This window comes from Astyanax mexicanus, chromosome 4 (genome assembly GCF_023375975.1).
Source record: "Astyanax mexicanus isolate ESR-SI-001 chromosome 4, AstMex3_surface, whole genome shotgun sequence".
Classification (NCBI taxonomy): Eukaryota; Metazoa; Chordata; class Actinopteri; order Characiformes; family Acestrorhamphidae; genus Astyanax; species Astyanax mexicanus.
Genome location: NC_064411.1, coordinates 52,658,419 through 52,673,906, shown reverse-complemented (window position 1 = coordinate 52,673,906; position 15,488 = coordinate 52,658,419). Strand labels below are relative to the sequence as shown.

Genomic DNA, 15,488 nt, shown 5'->3' with positions numbered 1-15,488 from the left:
AAAAAAACAGCTTTGCACAGCTTAAAACGCACAAAACGATTTGGACATAGCGTGAAATAAACCAATCAGTGTTTCAGATGTCATTTCCTTTAAGAGTGAGCAGGTGAGCTCTGACTTTGGCGCGTTTGTATCTTAACAGTGCGGTGCTTTTGTGCCTCAACAAAGGATACTGACCTGCTGTGAAGGTAAGCCAGCAGTTCATTTAAGGGTACAGCAATGTTATTTTTTTCTTTATTCTGTCTATTATTATAATAAGTTAAAACAAGGATGCAATAATAGAAATGTATGATTGACTGTTGTCAGGGTTTTAATCAGTCAGTGGCGTGTCTGTGTTTTTCGCCGCCAAAATAGAGAAATAGCAACATGCCAGAAATTGACCAGAATGTTTCTAAACTCTAGACTAGCGATGGGGTGTAAGATAGCAAAGAGCATTGTGATGCAATGTTTTGGTGTCAGTCAGATTTCCATTGGTTTCAAAGTATTAATTTTCCTGTTCAGTAAAGTGCAGACTATGAGAAAAGACTCTTTGGCACAGGCTAAGTGTCAGCAATGCAAAAAGTGACAGTGGTTAGAAACGGTGACGTAACGGCACAAAAGCCTTTTTGTGAAATCTTACTGAGTAAATGGTAATTTCATAATAATTCCATGAGAGCGGCGGCGGTACAGCGTGTCGTTTTATTGTCTGTCGCAGAGCATTTCGTGGCAGCAGTGTTTGTGGTTTCGAGCTGCCTCTAATTGGTACGGTAACGCCGTGCCGTCAGGAACTGTACAGCTGGGTTTCTGCACTGACTATTTACAACCTCATAACCAGAGCTTTTCATATGAGGCTGCAGAGCCTCAGACCAAAGGGCAGCTCTAAAGCCCTGCTGAACGAGGACGTTTAGAGACTTAACTCTCGTGATAGCACAGACGACTGTGTTTTAACTTCTTATAATATTACAGTGGGAAAATATAATAAAAACGCTGCAGAACAAACATAATGAGGATGCTAGAGTTACAGTGCTATGCCTTATTAATTCTGTTCAAAGTTGTTTGTACAGCAAATTTCACAATTAATGTCGCAGGGCAACTTTGCAGACTAAAGAGAAAAAAATCTTCTTTCAATCAATCAACTTTTATTTTCACTCGGGAAAAACATTGAGGGTGACCCTTATTTACAATGTTGCCGAGCATTTATAACATCAAAGGAAGTGAACACATTTAATAATAAATTATAATAAATAATAGTAAAATATATATATATATATATATATATATATATAATAATAAAAGAAGTACTAATTTTAAATCAACATTTAATAAAACATATATGTAAAACAAAAATAAATTCTAAAGTACTTTAAAAAAACAAATTTGACACATAAAAAAGTAAAAAAATGTATAAAATATAAAATAAGTAAATAGATAATAGTAAAAGTAACGTAAAATGTTAAAAATGATAAGAAGTGATTAAATGAATAATATAATAAATAATAAATAAATAGATAAAAAAATAAAAGTAATAATAAATCAATAAAATAAATCAAAACTTGTACCTCCACATAAAGCTTATTATAGCTAGTTTTACTGACAGAATCATCGTAATATCAGTAGCAATTACTGTACAAAATTAATATGTAACTCCCATTAATCTTCAGTATAGTTGCTAGTGGAGGGTGTGCAAAACAGGTAGCAGTAGATGTACAGTAGGCTGTGGTATCCCAGGTGGTTGCTGTGGTGTCCCAGATGGTTGCTAGGGTGTGGAATCAAGGTTGTTGCAGTAGCTAGTAAAAGAAAATCCTCGGAAATACAAGTTGATCAGAGAGACGTTATGGTGTCGACCTGTGACTACATGGCCAGAGGTGGCGCTGAACCCGGGGCTACAGCATTAGGAGCTATAGCTAAGAAGGAGCTTACAGCTCTGTTTACTCTGTTTATATCTCTGTTTTGCGAGTAAGGTTTAAATCGGATCTCCGGTGGATTCCGTGTTTTACAGAGACCTTAAATAAATATTCACTACGGAAGCAAAGTTTGACAAGGTTGCACAACTCGACAGAACACCGGTCAAAGCAGGTGCCATTTGGTTCAGATTTTACGATATAGAGCGGACTCTGGAGCTTCGATGTGGAGAAACTGCCCAAGCAGCGAATCACCAAGCCAGAGGTAAGAGTTTAGTAGCGTTAATTTATCTGAAAAGACTTAGTTAAGTGAAGTTTAAGGGTTAACTTTACCTAGATCTCATTGCTATATCTATATAACTAAAGCTGTATCTCTAAAAAAAAAAAAAACATTTTGTCCTTTTGAGTTTTAGAGCTGCAAAACTGACTGTGGGGGGAAGGCAGGTAGGCGTTCTCTGCTGCAGTGCTGTTACCCAATCAGAGGAAATGTATTTGCATAAACTTATGTATGAATATTCATGAGCAAGAGCCAAAAACCTGTCTTTCTTCAGAGACCAGTGAACTAAAGCAGGGCTAAATAGAAACACCTGAGCACTTTTTTTCACACATGACATTCCTTCATAAAATTAATTTAAAAATTATGGAATGAGATCTTTAAAGTGGTGGATGTGGTGGTTGCTGTGGTGTTTTAAATGGATGTATCTTCCTCTCTCCTTGAAAACAGCTGGGACTTTATCTTTTCTTTTAATATGGAAATGTGTTTTCCGGCTCTGAGGACAGTGCAGCTCCTGGAGATGAACTGGACGTCTCGGCCTGACCGTGTCCCCCTGTCTCCCCCTGTTTTCTCATGTTTTTGGTGTGGGTGGAGTCAGCGAGGCCGGGATGAGACAGGGCTATCTCTGAGGGGTGGGAGGGGTTTATGGGGTGTGCGGTGTGTTACATGCCTGTGCTGCAGTGGAGGAATGCGCTGTCTGGCTGCAGGGTGTTGTAGGGAATCGCTGTGATGAGAAAAACGGACGCTGGTCCATCTGGGTGGCCTTCTGTCCATCCTGACCTTCTGAACCTTCAGTCTCCTGCACTGCCACAAACCTGGACCACACCTCATTTCTTCTTTGATTGATTGATTGATTTTTCATTTGTTTGTTTGTATTAAATGGTTTGATAAATAAATATATTTTTTTTATATAGCACTGTATGTGTAATAAAGTTCACCTTTTATTATGGTTTATTGATTAAAATGTAAATGTGATCATTTAATATTTACATTAGTATTATTTTTGAGGTTATTCAAACTTATTTATTTATTTTTTTATTTGTTTTTATGTTTTTGTTATGTTTTTGGATTGTGTTGTTAATTTTGTTATTATTCTTGCATTATTAGTTTTTTTATTCATTTTTTTATTATTTTATTGCTGTGGATGTGGATTTTGCTATACTGCATTATTTATTTATACATGTATTGCTATATATTTATTGCTGTGTTTGTTGATTATGTGGTTATAATGTTCCCCATCATTTATTTTTTATTTATGTATTAATTTATTTCCAATAACTAAATTATTTTCTAAATTATTCTAAATAATTTTTTTAAAGAAAGAAATAAACAAAAAAAGAAAGAAAGAATAAAAAAACAACATTTCAACAATTCATACAGAATATATTTGTATAAATTTGCAGATTGAGCAACACATTCTTCAATTTTTATCAAGACTGTTCCCCAATTGGTCCCCACTGGTAGATATATATCTATCTTTGATATCATCATCATCATCATCATCATCATTCGTCTTATTATTATTATTATTATTATTATTATTATTATTATTATTATTATTATTATTAATATTAATATTATTATTATTATTATTATTATTATTATTATTATTATTATTATTATTAGTAGTAGTAGTAGTAGTAGTAGTAATAGTATCAGAGCTCTGCAGATTTATCTTTTTTCATGTAGGTGCTACTACCAGCCAATCCCAGTGCAGGAGGGCGTGGCCTGAGTGAGTGAGGGTGGGTGAATAAATAAATGCAGCTGAAGCCCCGCCCACCGGCACACGAGGAGCTCTACACTCAGCAGCAGCAGCCGCTCGAGCTTCTACTGCAGATCCAGCAGCAGCAGCAGCAGCACATGGATGGAAGTAGAGAGGAGGTGAGTTCAGTTCTCTAATTTAACCCTTTTATTAACCCTTATAGTGCACTCAGACCCTCAGCATCATCTGTGCTTTTAATGCACTTTTAATGGAAAAAGTTCTTCAAAATCCACTTTTAGTTACATATAAAAAACGTAGTTATTTTGTGGCATTTATCCAAAAAACCCTTTGAAGAAAAGCATCTTCGTTTGATCTCAAACTGATTCTGAATTAAACCAATCAAATCAGATGATATCTAAGTGTTAACATAGCACTAGGCTATCACTAGAAGGTCTCTATGGGGTTTCTAGAAAGTTGTAATTCTGTTTTCAGTCACAGTGGTTACCAGGGTGTTGCTAGGAGGCTACTCTGGAGTTTATCACAAGTTATACACTGCTGTTTCAAGTGATGGCTGTGGTTGCTGTGGTGTTGCAGATAGGTGCTAGGGTGTTTTTTTGTATCATGGTTATTTATAGTTATTAGTTTCTTACAAGGTGGCTCATATGGTGTTTCCGGACAGTTATTTTGCTGTTTAAAGTGGTGGCTGACAATGTTTTTTGATATCATGGTTGAACATGGTTATTATTATTAGTGGTACAAGGTGGCTTCTATGGGGATTTTCACCAGTTACATTGTTATTTTCTATCCCAGGTGGTTGCTGTGGTGTTCCATGTGGGTGCTATGGTGTTTCTAGACGATTGCAATTATTTTTTCTGTATCATGGTTGACAATGGTTATACGTGTGTTACAAGGTGACTTTATGGGGTTTTTCACCAGTTACACTGCTGTTTAAAGTGATGGCTGGTGTATCTCAGGTGGTTGCTGTGGAATTGCAGAAGGGTGCCAGGGTGTTGATAGTAGATTGCTAAGTTTTAATTGGTATCATGGTTAAACAAGGTTATTAATGTGTTACAAGGAGGCTTATGATATGATTTTTTTTCACCAGTTACACTGCTGTTTAAAGTGATGGCTGTTGTATCCCAGGTGGTTGCTGTGGTGTTGTAGATGGGTGCTAGGGTGTTGATAGGCGATTGCTATGCTTTTTGGTAATATGGTTGAACATGGTTTTTAGTTTGTTACAAGGTGGCTTCTACGGGGTTTTTCACCAGTTACACTGCTGTTTAAAATGATGGCTGTGGTATCTCAGGTGGTTGCTGTGATGTTGCACGTTGGTGCTACAGTGTTGTTTCTTTCGCTAGGTGATTGCATTTATTTTTTTCTGTATTGTGGTTGAACATGGTTATAAATGTATTACAAGGTGGCTTTGATGGGATTTTTCACCAGTTACACCGCTGTATTATGTGATAGCTGTTGTATCCCAGGTGGTTTCTGTGGTGTTCCAGAAGGGGGCTAGAGTGTTGCTAGGCGATTGCTATGTTTTTTGGTATTGTGGTTAAACATGATTATTTGTATGTTACACTTTGGCTTCTATGGGAGTTTTTAAATTGTAATTTAAAGTGACAGCTGTGGTATCCCAGGTGGTTGCTTTGGTGTTGCAGTTAACATTCTTAGAATGTTTAGTTTGTTCAGTTTTCTGAGGTTCTCATAACGTTTTTATGCAATGTTTTAAACGTTCAACTAACGCCACTGCATCCTCACTTGTTTCAATGTTATTTTTGTTACTTATAATGTTTCAGTAGTGTTAGTATATTCGTTTAGCTGGAAATGTTATGTGAAAAATCACTTTTATAAAGTCACATGTTTGCATAACATGCCTGGAACATTATTTTTGTAATGTTACAGGCTAACCTTCCTGAAACCTTTTTTCATCAATCAATCAATCAATCAATTAATCAACATTTATTTTACCTCAGTATTACATTAAAGGTGACCCTCATTTACAGTGCAGCCGAGCATTTACAGTATAAAGGGATTAAAAACATTAGATAAGAAATTAGAAATAGGAAAAAATTGTGTTTATAAATCAAAGAAATACACATTTTAAATAAATACATTTAATATAGAAGAATATAACGAATGTATCTAAAAAATAAGAACATTTAAATACAATGACCACAAAAAATAACACATAAAAATTTAAATAAAGAAAATAAAATAAAGAAAAAATAATAATAGTAAAAGTAAATGATAAAACTAAATGATAAGAGTGATGGGAAATGATGAAATGAATAACAATGAACAAAGAACCTAAAAATTAAAAACAAAAAAATGATAAATACATAAAAATAAGTAAATAAAAAAGTAAGAATAATAAAAAATAAAATAATTGCAAGGGAATGGATAAACTCAGTTAAAACAGTCACAGACTTTAAATGAAAAGTTTAAAATGGTTCAGAGTTTCCTGTAGAGTATTCCAGCTTGCAAATAACGTTACTAAACATTGCTTGAATGCTCTCTTATGAATGTTTTATGAGTGGTATATTTATTTATATATTTTATATTTCCAAGGGGGATCAGACGAGACGGATTGTGGACAGTTTGTGGACGTACAGATTCATTCCTGCTTTTAAAAACTAGAAACACTCTCAGTAAAACTGACTAAAACTGGACCAGACTCAGAGAAGACAGAGTGAAGATGAGCACCATTGTCTTTAATAAGTTTGAGGAGCACCTGCGGTTTGAGGAGAGCGGGAAAGACGTGGAGAGGAACAGTCTGAACTATTTAGAGGTGATAGATGGACAGCATCCAGATCTACTGTCCCGACACAAGGGGCTGGAGGAGCAGGGGGGTCTCAAACACAGGAGGAACAGGTACGTCCTGAAAGGGTTTTACACGACTAATCTGCATGATTTCTAAACTAGTTCATGGATTTTTGGTTAAGTTTTTGAACAGAACCTGCTGGATATTGGGCTGCATGTATCCCTCCACCATAGTTAAATAGTGTTTGTGGGCTGTCATGTATCCTTTCACCATGAATAGATATTAATTTAGTCCAAAATAGTTCCACAAGTGCCATGAAACATTTTTCTTTGCATATCACTCCACCATAATACAACAGTGTTTTGAGACCATTTCATAAATAAATTCCTCTGTCACAATAATACAGTGTTTAGGGACTATTTTATTTTAACACCCTGTGTGTATCCCTCCGCCATATGGTGGAGTGGTACGCAAAAAAAGACATGTATCATCACTCAACCATAAATAGATGTTAATTTAGCCCAAAATAGTTACAAAAGTGCCATAAACAGTATTTTTGTGTATCCCTCCGCCATGATAAAACATGATTAAAACAATTAATCAGCTTGATTTGTAGGGTCTGATATTTAAATCAATTTTCTGTATAATTTAAAATGGAATGTTTAGCATTTTATTTACTATAAAACCCAGGAAGATGTGTCCTTTTAAACTAAATTGATATTAATTTTAGCCAAACATCAAATATTTATTTTAAAACTAATTGAAAACAGTGTTTTTTGATTACTTTACTCCTGATCAGCTTCTCAAAGCCAATATAAAACAGTGTTAAATTGATTTATATTTTAGCCCACATGTTTCTGCTACTCTATTATAAAATAATGTTACGGGACTATTTTATTTATTACATCACGCACGTATCCCTTCACCTTAAACAGATGTCATTGTTAGTCCAAAAGCTCTCAGAACTACTGTAAAACAGTGTTTTGGGACTATTTTACTATTGTATGTATCCTTCCACCACAATTAAGCAATGTTTGGGAACTGATTTACCAGTAACGCCCTGCATGTATCCTTTCACCATAAACAGATGTAAATGTTAATTTAGCCCAAACATGTTTCAAAAGTACCAACAGTGTTTAGGGACTTTTTTACTTATAACACACTGAGTGTATCCATCCACCATAATACAAACATAATAAAACAGTGTTGTGGGACCGTTTCATTTATAAATTCCTTTGCCAAAAAAATACAGTGTTTAGGGACTGTTTTACCTAGAAATCTACATGTAGCCCTGCACCATGAATAGATGTTAATTTAGCCCAAAATAGTTTCAAGAGTACCATACAACTATATTTTTTTGCGTATTACTCCACCATAATACAACAGTGCTTTGCGAGCATTTTATTTATTAATGTACGCATGTATGTATCCCTCCACCATAATTAAACAGTATTTGTGGGCTATTTTGCTTAAAACATCCTGCATGTATCCCTTTTTCCCTTTTGCATGTATCCCTCCACCCTAAATATATATATTAATTTTATCACAAAATAGTTCCAAAACTGCCATAAAACAGTGTTTTTGGGGACTATTTTACGTATAACACCCTGTGTGTATCCCTCCACCATAATACAACAGTGTTTCAATACTATTTTACTTATAAATTGCTCTGCCACAGTAATACAGTGTTTGGGGACTATTTTACTCATATTGGGCTGCATGTATCCCTCCACCATAATAAAACAGTGTTTAAGTACTATTCCACTTAAAACACACTCCATGTATCCCTCCACCATCAATAGATGATAAATTGTAGCCCAGATCTATTATAAAATATTGTTTGGGAACAGTTTTACTTGCATATATCCCTCTACCACATAAAATAGTGTGACCATGTTACTTATGAATCTATAAATCTGACATAAAGCTTCTCAAAACTAATATAAAAGATTGTTTTGGGATTGTTTTTTACTTATAATGCACTGTATGTAACCTTCTCCAATAACAGATGTAAATTGTACCCCAAAGGCTCCTCCAAACTTCTCAGAACTACTATAAAACAGTGTTTTGGGACTATTTTACTATTGCATGTATCCTTCCACCACAATTAAGCAATTTTTGGAAACTATTTTTCCAGTAACAAAAAAACTACTATAAACTACTTTATATTTTGCGACTATAAATAAATAATAAACTATAAATATTAAAACAATGTTTTGGGACTATTTTACTTATAACACTTTGTGTGTATCCCTCCACCATAATATAACAGTGTTTTGGGACTGTTTCATTTATAAATTCATCTGCCACAGTAATACAGTGTTTGGGGATTATTTTACCCACAAATTGAATCCCTCCGCCATTAATAAATTTGAATTTTGCCAAATTAGTCCCATAAAACATAATTTTTTTTGCATATCACTCTACAATACTACATCAGTGTTTGGGGACTCCACCATAAACATATATTAATTTAGCCCAAAAAAAGTTTCATATAACAGTCTTTTTTGCATATCACTCCACCATAATACAACAGTTTTGTTTAATTTATAAATTACTCTGCCACAGTAATACAATGTTTGGGGACTATTTCACTTATAACACCCTGCAAGTATCCCTTCACCATAAATAGATGTTAATTTATCCCAAATAAAACATTGTTTTGGGACTATTTTACTCATATCTGGCTACATCTATCCCTCCACCATAATGAAACAGTGTTCTGGGACTATTTTACATATAAAACCCTGTGCCCTGTGCGTATCACTCCACCATAATACACCGTTGTTTGGAGACTTACAAAGCTACATGTATCCCTCCACCATAAATAGATAGTAAATAGTTTCAAAAGTTCCATAAAACAGTTTTTCGGGAGTGTTCTACTCTTAATTTAACACCAAAATTCAGAGTACCGCTCCTTGCTTGTATCCCTGCATCATAAACAGATGTAAATTAGGTTTAAGCCCAAAATCCGGTACATTACTGTAGGGAGCTTTTAGTATTCACCACCACTGTGAACAATTTAGACTTTGTAAGCTTCTCTAGAACATTGACCAGTGCTCTACCTCACTCACAAGAGAACACCTCACAACTTATACAGTTTATATTGTGCTGTCCCATGACTTTTGCCTGGTCAGTATTTACAGTATAACAGTCTAGTGTAGTCTAATGATAATGGTGTTACAGTCAGTCATATCAGCGTACAATGTTTAGTCCATATGTTTTACCATATAAATAAATACATTTGTAAAAAACAGTATTATTGATTACTAATTATTATTCTTAATTATTTATAGTTTAATAGCTTTCTGTATGTGATCAAAATATGCAGAGCTGAGGATCAGACCCGGCTGCAGTAGCTCTCAGCAGCAGCAGCAGCAGATTTTACCCTACAGTGACATCTGCTGATTACTGAGCTTCAGTTTATATATATCAGTTTATAAATCAGTCCAGTGTGTTTACAGGAGAATTACAGCAGGTTTTACTGCATTTCTGCACAATTCAGAGATTCAACACAAATAAACCTCTTTATTTACTATCTAAAGCCATCACTGACACATCCATTATCATCTAATATCAGCAGAATGTACAGTTACCCTTTTAAGGGACGGCTTGGGGTTCCCAATTCTGTATAAGTTGTGAGGTGTTTTATTGTGAGTGAGGTTGGTTGAACACTGTATGCCAGTGTGCTCATGGCAAGGCAGAGTGAAATATGGGAGTTAGAGTGAGGTCAGATAGTGGGAGCAGATGGATGATGGGACATTCCATTTCTGAAGCTGTGCTGTGGGTCTTTAACATTCCTCCATCCACAGTGTTGTAATACATGTCCAAGGAATACATCACCATAGAAGGCTACTATTACCACCCACAGTGGACAGAACCTGCAGAGGGTGGTAATGATTGTGCCCGGCAGTGTCTGTCTAGAATTGTCCATGCAAACAGACACTCAGCGTCTCAAACATAAATCACATCCACATTTAATACAGGAGTTCTCTACAAAGTTCTTTCTGCCACTTATTTGCCAAATTCTCCATAAAGTTCGCTATAAAGTTCTAAGTTATTCACAGTGTTTTACTGTGAGTCCTTAACAAAGTTATCAAAAAAGTTCTATACAAAGTTTTAAATTCTCTGCCAACTTCTCTACAAAGTTCTCTAGAAAGTTGTCTAGAAAGTTCTCTGCCAAGTCTGAAACAAAGTTCTTTAGAAGGTTCTACGTTCTCTACAAGGTTATCTATAAAGTTCTCTACAAAGTACTTTACAAAGTTCTCTGTCAAAAGAAAGTCCTTATAAAGTTCTTTATAAAATTCTCTGCAAAGTTCCTATGTATCTACAAAGTTCTCTATAAAGTTATCAATAAAGTTCTTTACAAAGTTATCTGCCAAGTTCTTTTTAAAGTTGTCTTTAAAGTTCTAAGTTCTCTACAACATTTTACAACATTTATCTGCCAAGTTCTCTACAAAGGCCCAAGTCCTCAACAATGTTATTAATAAAGTTCTGTACAAGGTTTTAAATTCTCTGCAAACTTCTCCCCAAAGTTCTCTATAAAGTTCTATGTTTTCTACAAAGTTCTTTACAAAGTTCTCTGCCAAGTTCTCTAGAAAGTTCTAAGTTCTCCATAGAGTTCTGTACAAAGTTCTCTGCCAAATTTGAAACAAAGTTCTCTACAATGTTCTATGTTCTATATTAGAGTTCTCTATAAAGTTCTATGTTTTCTACAAAGTTCTCTGCCAAGTTCTCTAGAAAGCTCTAAGTTATCTACAAAGTTCTCTAGAAAGTTCTATGTTCTTTACAAAGTTCCTTACAAAGTTCTCTGCCAAATTCTCTACAAAGTTCTCTACAAAGTTCTATGTTCTCTTTTGTGTTCTCTACAAAGTTCTCTACAAAGTTCTCTGTCAAGTTCTTTATAAAGTTCTTAGTTCTCTATAAACTCTCTGCAAAGTTTTACTGAGTTCTCTGTCCAGTTCCTATTTCTCTATATAGTCTATATAGTTCTCTACAAAGTTTTACTCTAAGTTCACTACAAAGTTCTCTACAAAGTTCTAAGTCCTCAAGGAAGTTATCAATAAAGTTTTTTACGATATTCTAAGTTCTCTCTCTCTGTCTCTCTCTCTGTCTCTCTCTCTCTGTCTCTCTCTCTGTCTGTCTGTCTCTCTGTCTCTGTGTTCAGTGGAGGGAAGGTGCGTCATAAGCGTCAGGCTCTGCAGGATATGGCTCGGCCGCTGAAGCAGTGGCTGTATAAACACAGGGATAACCCCTACCCCACCAAAACCGAGAAGATCCTGCTGGCCCTCGGATCACACATGACGCTGGTTCAGGTGAGCTCAGTGATACTTAAGTACAGTAACCAATTACATTTACTACATTACTGTCCAACACCGTAATAAGTACAAAAATGACAAAAAATACTTAAATACAGTAACTAGTTACATTTACTTCATTACTGTCCAACACCCTAATGACCGTCTATGATGTTCTGGGCTCCACAGGTGTCGAACTGGTTTGCGAACGCTCGCCGCAGACTGAAGAACACGGTACGACAGCCGGACCTCAGCTGGGCTCTACGCATCAAACTCTACAACAAATACGTTCAGGGAAACGCTGAGAGACTGAGCATCAGCAGCGACGACTCGGCTTCAGAGGGTACGAGAGAGAGATAACGAGAGTGAGATACACCATAGAGACAAGAGTGGTGGATGGAGCTCCATCATTCACTGTAGTTCTCTATAAAGTTCTCTACAAAGTTCTCTATAACGTTCTATACAAATGTCTACTGTAAGTTCTCTAAAAGGTTCTCTATAAAGTTCTCTACAAAGTTCTCTATTACATTGTATATAAAGTTCTACTGTAAGTTCTCTACAAAATTCTCTATAAAGTTCTCTACCAAATTCTACTTTAAGTTCTCTATAAAGTTTTATTATAAGCTCTCTACAAAGTTCTCTATAAGGTTCTATACAAATTTCTACTGTAAGTTCTCTAACAAGTTCTACTGTCAGTTCTCTACCCAGTTCTACTGTAAGCTCTCAAAACGGATCTCTATTACATTCTATACAAAGTTCTACTCTAAGTTCTCTATAAAGTTCTCTATAAAATTATACTGTAAGTTCTCAACAAGGTTCTACTGTAAATTCTCTACAAAGTTCTCTATAATGTTCTATTCACATTTCTACTGTAAATTCTCTACAAAGTTCTCTATAATGTTCTATTCACATTTCTACTGTAAGTTCTCTACAAAGTTCTCTACAAAATTCTACATAAAGTTCTCTACAAAGTTATACTAAGTTCTCTAAAAATTCTCTACAAAGTTCTCTAAAAGGTCCTCTATAAAGTTCTCTACAAAGTTCTACTGTAAGTTCTCTAATAAGTTCTCTATAAAGCTCTATACACATTTCTACTGTAAGTTCTCTAAAAAGTTCTCTACAAAGTTCTCTATAGAGTTCTCTACAAAATTCTACGGTAAGTTCTCTAAAAAGTTCTCTATAAAGTTCCCTACAAAGTTCTCTACTACATTCTATACCAAATTCTACTGTCAGTTTTCTACAAAGTTCTCTACAAAGTTCTCTATTACATTCTATACAAAATTATACTGTAAGTTCTTTACAAAGTACTCTACAAAGTTCTTTATAAAGTTCTCTACAAAGTTTTACAGTAAGTTCTCTAAAAAGTTACTTAACTTTTTTAAGGCAACCGGTTTTCTCAATTTTTTTTAAGTAAATTCAGTGTATCCAGGCTCACAGTGTATCATCTTTGTCTACCACAGATGGTGAGAACCCTCTACAGATGCAGGCCGGCGAATCCGAGTCCAGCAGAGCCAAGAGCGTGATCCAGGACGGGCGGGGCCGGGGGGCGGGGCTGAGGACGGACGCGTCGCTCTGCGGTGATTACGTTTCCCCACCAAAGTACAAGAACAGCTTGCTGAACCGCTATCTGAACGACTCCCTGCGTCACGTCATGTCCTCCAACAAAGGCCTGGAGCACCGCAAGAGGAACCACTCAGGATCCTTCAGCTCCAACGAGTACGACGACGACCTCCTGTCACCTTCATCATCAGAGACCGAGGCCAACTTCACCTACCGCACAGGTAACACCTGCCCCTATCTGTTAGAACCTGTAACCTGTCTGACATAGATTGCTTATGTCTGGAAGTGGTATTTTGTGAGCGAGGTTGAACCCTGAGAGGCGTTCTATGAGTGCCATTATCAGCCGATAATGCACTGTATACACCCGAAGCTCTCCATGTATTACTCCGCCACATACAGGTAACCTAGCAACAATGCAGCGCTTACAAACCAAACAGCACAGCTACAAACAGAGCAGTAATGGAACTATTTTAACTGGCGGAGTTTTTCTAACCAAACAGGTTGTATTTTCTTTAATTTGCTTAATTTATCACACTTGTTCTTCTTAAGTTGCAAGTTTTTATAGTGGATATTTAGATGGTGCTATCTTGTGAGTGAGGTTGAATCCTGGCTGGTTGGCTAGTGTGCTCATGGCAAGGTGAAGTGAAATATGGGATTTTGAGTAAGATCTAAAGCAGTGGGTGCAGATTGAAGGGAAGTTCCTTTTCTGAAGTTATCTCGGCATTTAAGGATCCTCAAACCACTTTTACATTCATGTTCATATTCACATTCCACCTTAAAAGAGCACACATTACGTTGAGCCTGTAGTAGAGCCTGATTTTAGCTGACCCCACCCTCAGCTCAAATTTCAAAAATGCTAAAAAAAAAAAAATGGGAGGAGTAGTTTTTGTATGTTTCATTACATAAAAGGAACACATTTCAGCTATTAATAAAAAAACATTTATATGGATCAGAGTTTAGTCCCTCTTTAAAAGCAGAGATTCAGTTCAAAGGACCTAAAAAAGCATCTCCAACATGAACTATTTAAGATGTAACATTTAAGGTGGAATGTTAAATTCAAACAATTTAACATCTTCATGTAAGGAATTTACTGAGGGCAATAAAGTGTATTTAGGATAGATAGATAGATAGATAGATAGATAGATAGATAGATAGATAGATAGATAGATAGATAGATAGATAGATAGATAGATAGATAGATAGATAGATAGATAGACAGACAGATAGACAGACAGACAGATAGAGAGACAGACAGATAGATCTATGCTCCCTGCTCTGCTCCCTGCTCTGCTCCCTGCTCTGCTCCCTGCTCTGCTCCCTGCTCTGCTCTCTACTACTCTGGTCTGCTGCTGTGCTGGTCTGCTGCTGTGCTGCTCTGCTGCTGAAAGCTTGCTTTAATCTTCAGCTTCTACACTTTTCTCTGTTTTCTTCTCTTTTACTCTCTTCACACTTACTAATCCACTTTTAGTCTGCTTCCTCTTTGCTCTACACACCTATTAATCCACTCTCAGTCTACTTTTATAGACTTTTTCCTCAGGTTTGCTGGATTAGCTGTTTGCTGCTGCAGTTTGTTTGTGTAAGTTTCTAATTTCAACTGAAACAAGGTGAGTGTTTTTTTTCTCCATGGCTTCTGCTCAGGTTTACACCTGTTTAGAGTGTGGCATGTATAGCTTAGATCCCTTATCCACCGATACTGGTAACAATAGTGGTATTTGTACTAAGTGTGAGATAGTTAGCTCCTTGGTGGATAAGGTGAATAAGTTAGAGCTGCACGTCCGGGGTTTAATAAGGGATAGACAGCAGGATTCACTGTTAGCAGCCCCGGGTGTCTCAGGGAGAGTTAGTACCCCCTCGACTCCGGCCTTAGAGCCCTCACAGCGGGGCGAATGGGTAACGTCTCGGCGGCATAGTCGAAAGGCTAAGGCTAATGCTACCGCAAAGGCCACAGCCAGCCCACCTAAACACCACGCTCCCCCAGTTCACGTGTCAAACAGGTTTGCCCCGCTCAGTGAAGCAC

At 36.3% G+C, this 15,488-nt stretch overlaps 1 protein-coding gene across 1 annotated transcript in view; it reads left to right on the top strand.

Annotated features, from left to right (window-relative positions):
• The first annotated feature begins 3,944 nt into the window (after positions 1 to 3,944).
• The window catches only part of mkxb (mohawk homeobox b), a 32,532-nt gene continuing 20,988 nt past the window's right edge, over positions 3,945 to 15,488 (top strand). Inside the window, exons 1-5 of the mRNA XM_022678683.2 lie at positions 3,945 to 4,032; positions 6,422 to 6,724; positions 11,782 to 11,929; positions 12,101 to 12,254; positions 13,372 to 13,692. Of these exons, the coding sequence (XP_022534404.1) occupies positions 6,549 to 6,724; positions 11,782 to 11,929; positions 12,101 to 12,254; positions 13,372 to 13,692 (799 nt within the window). The 5' untranslated portion in view covers positions 3,945 to 4,032; positions 6,422 to 6,548. The remainder of the gene's footprint in view (positions 4,033 to 6,421; positions 6,725 to 11,781; positions 11,930 to 12,100; positions 12,255 to 13,371; positions 13,693 to 15,488) is intronic.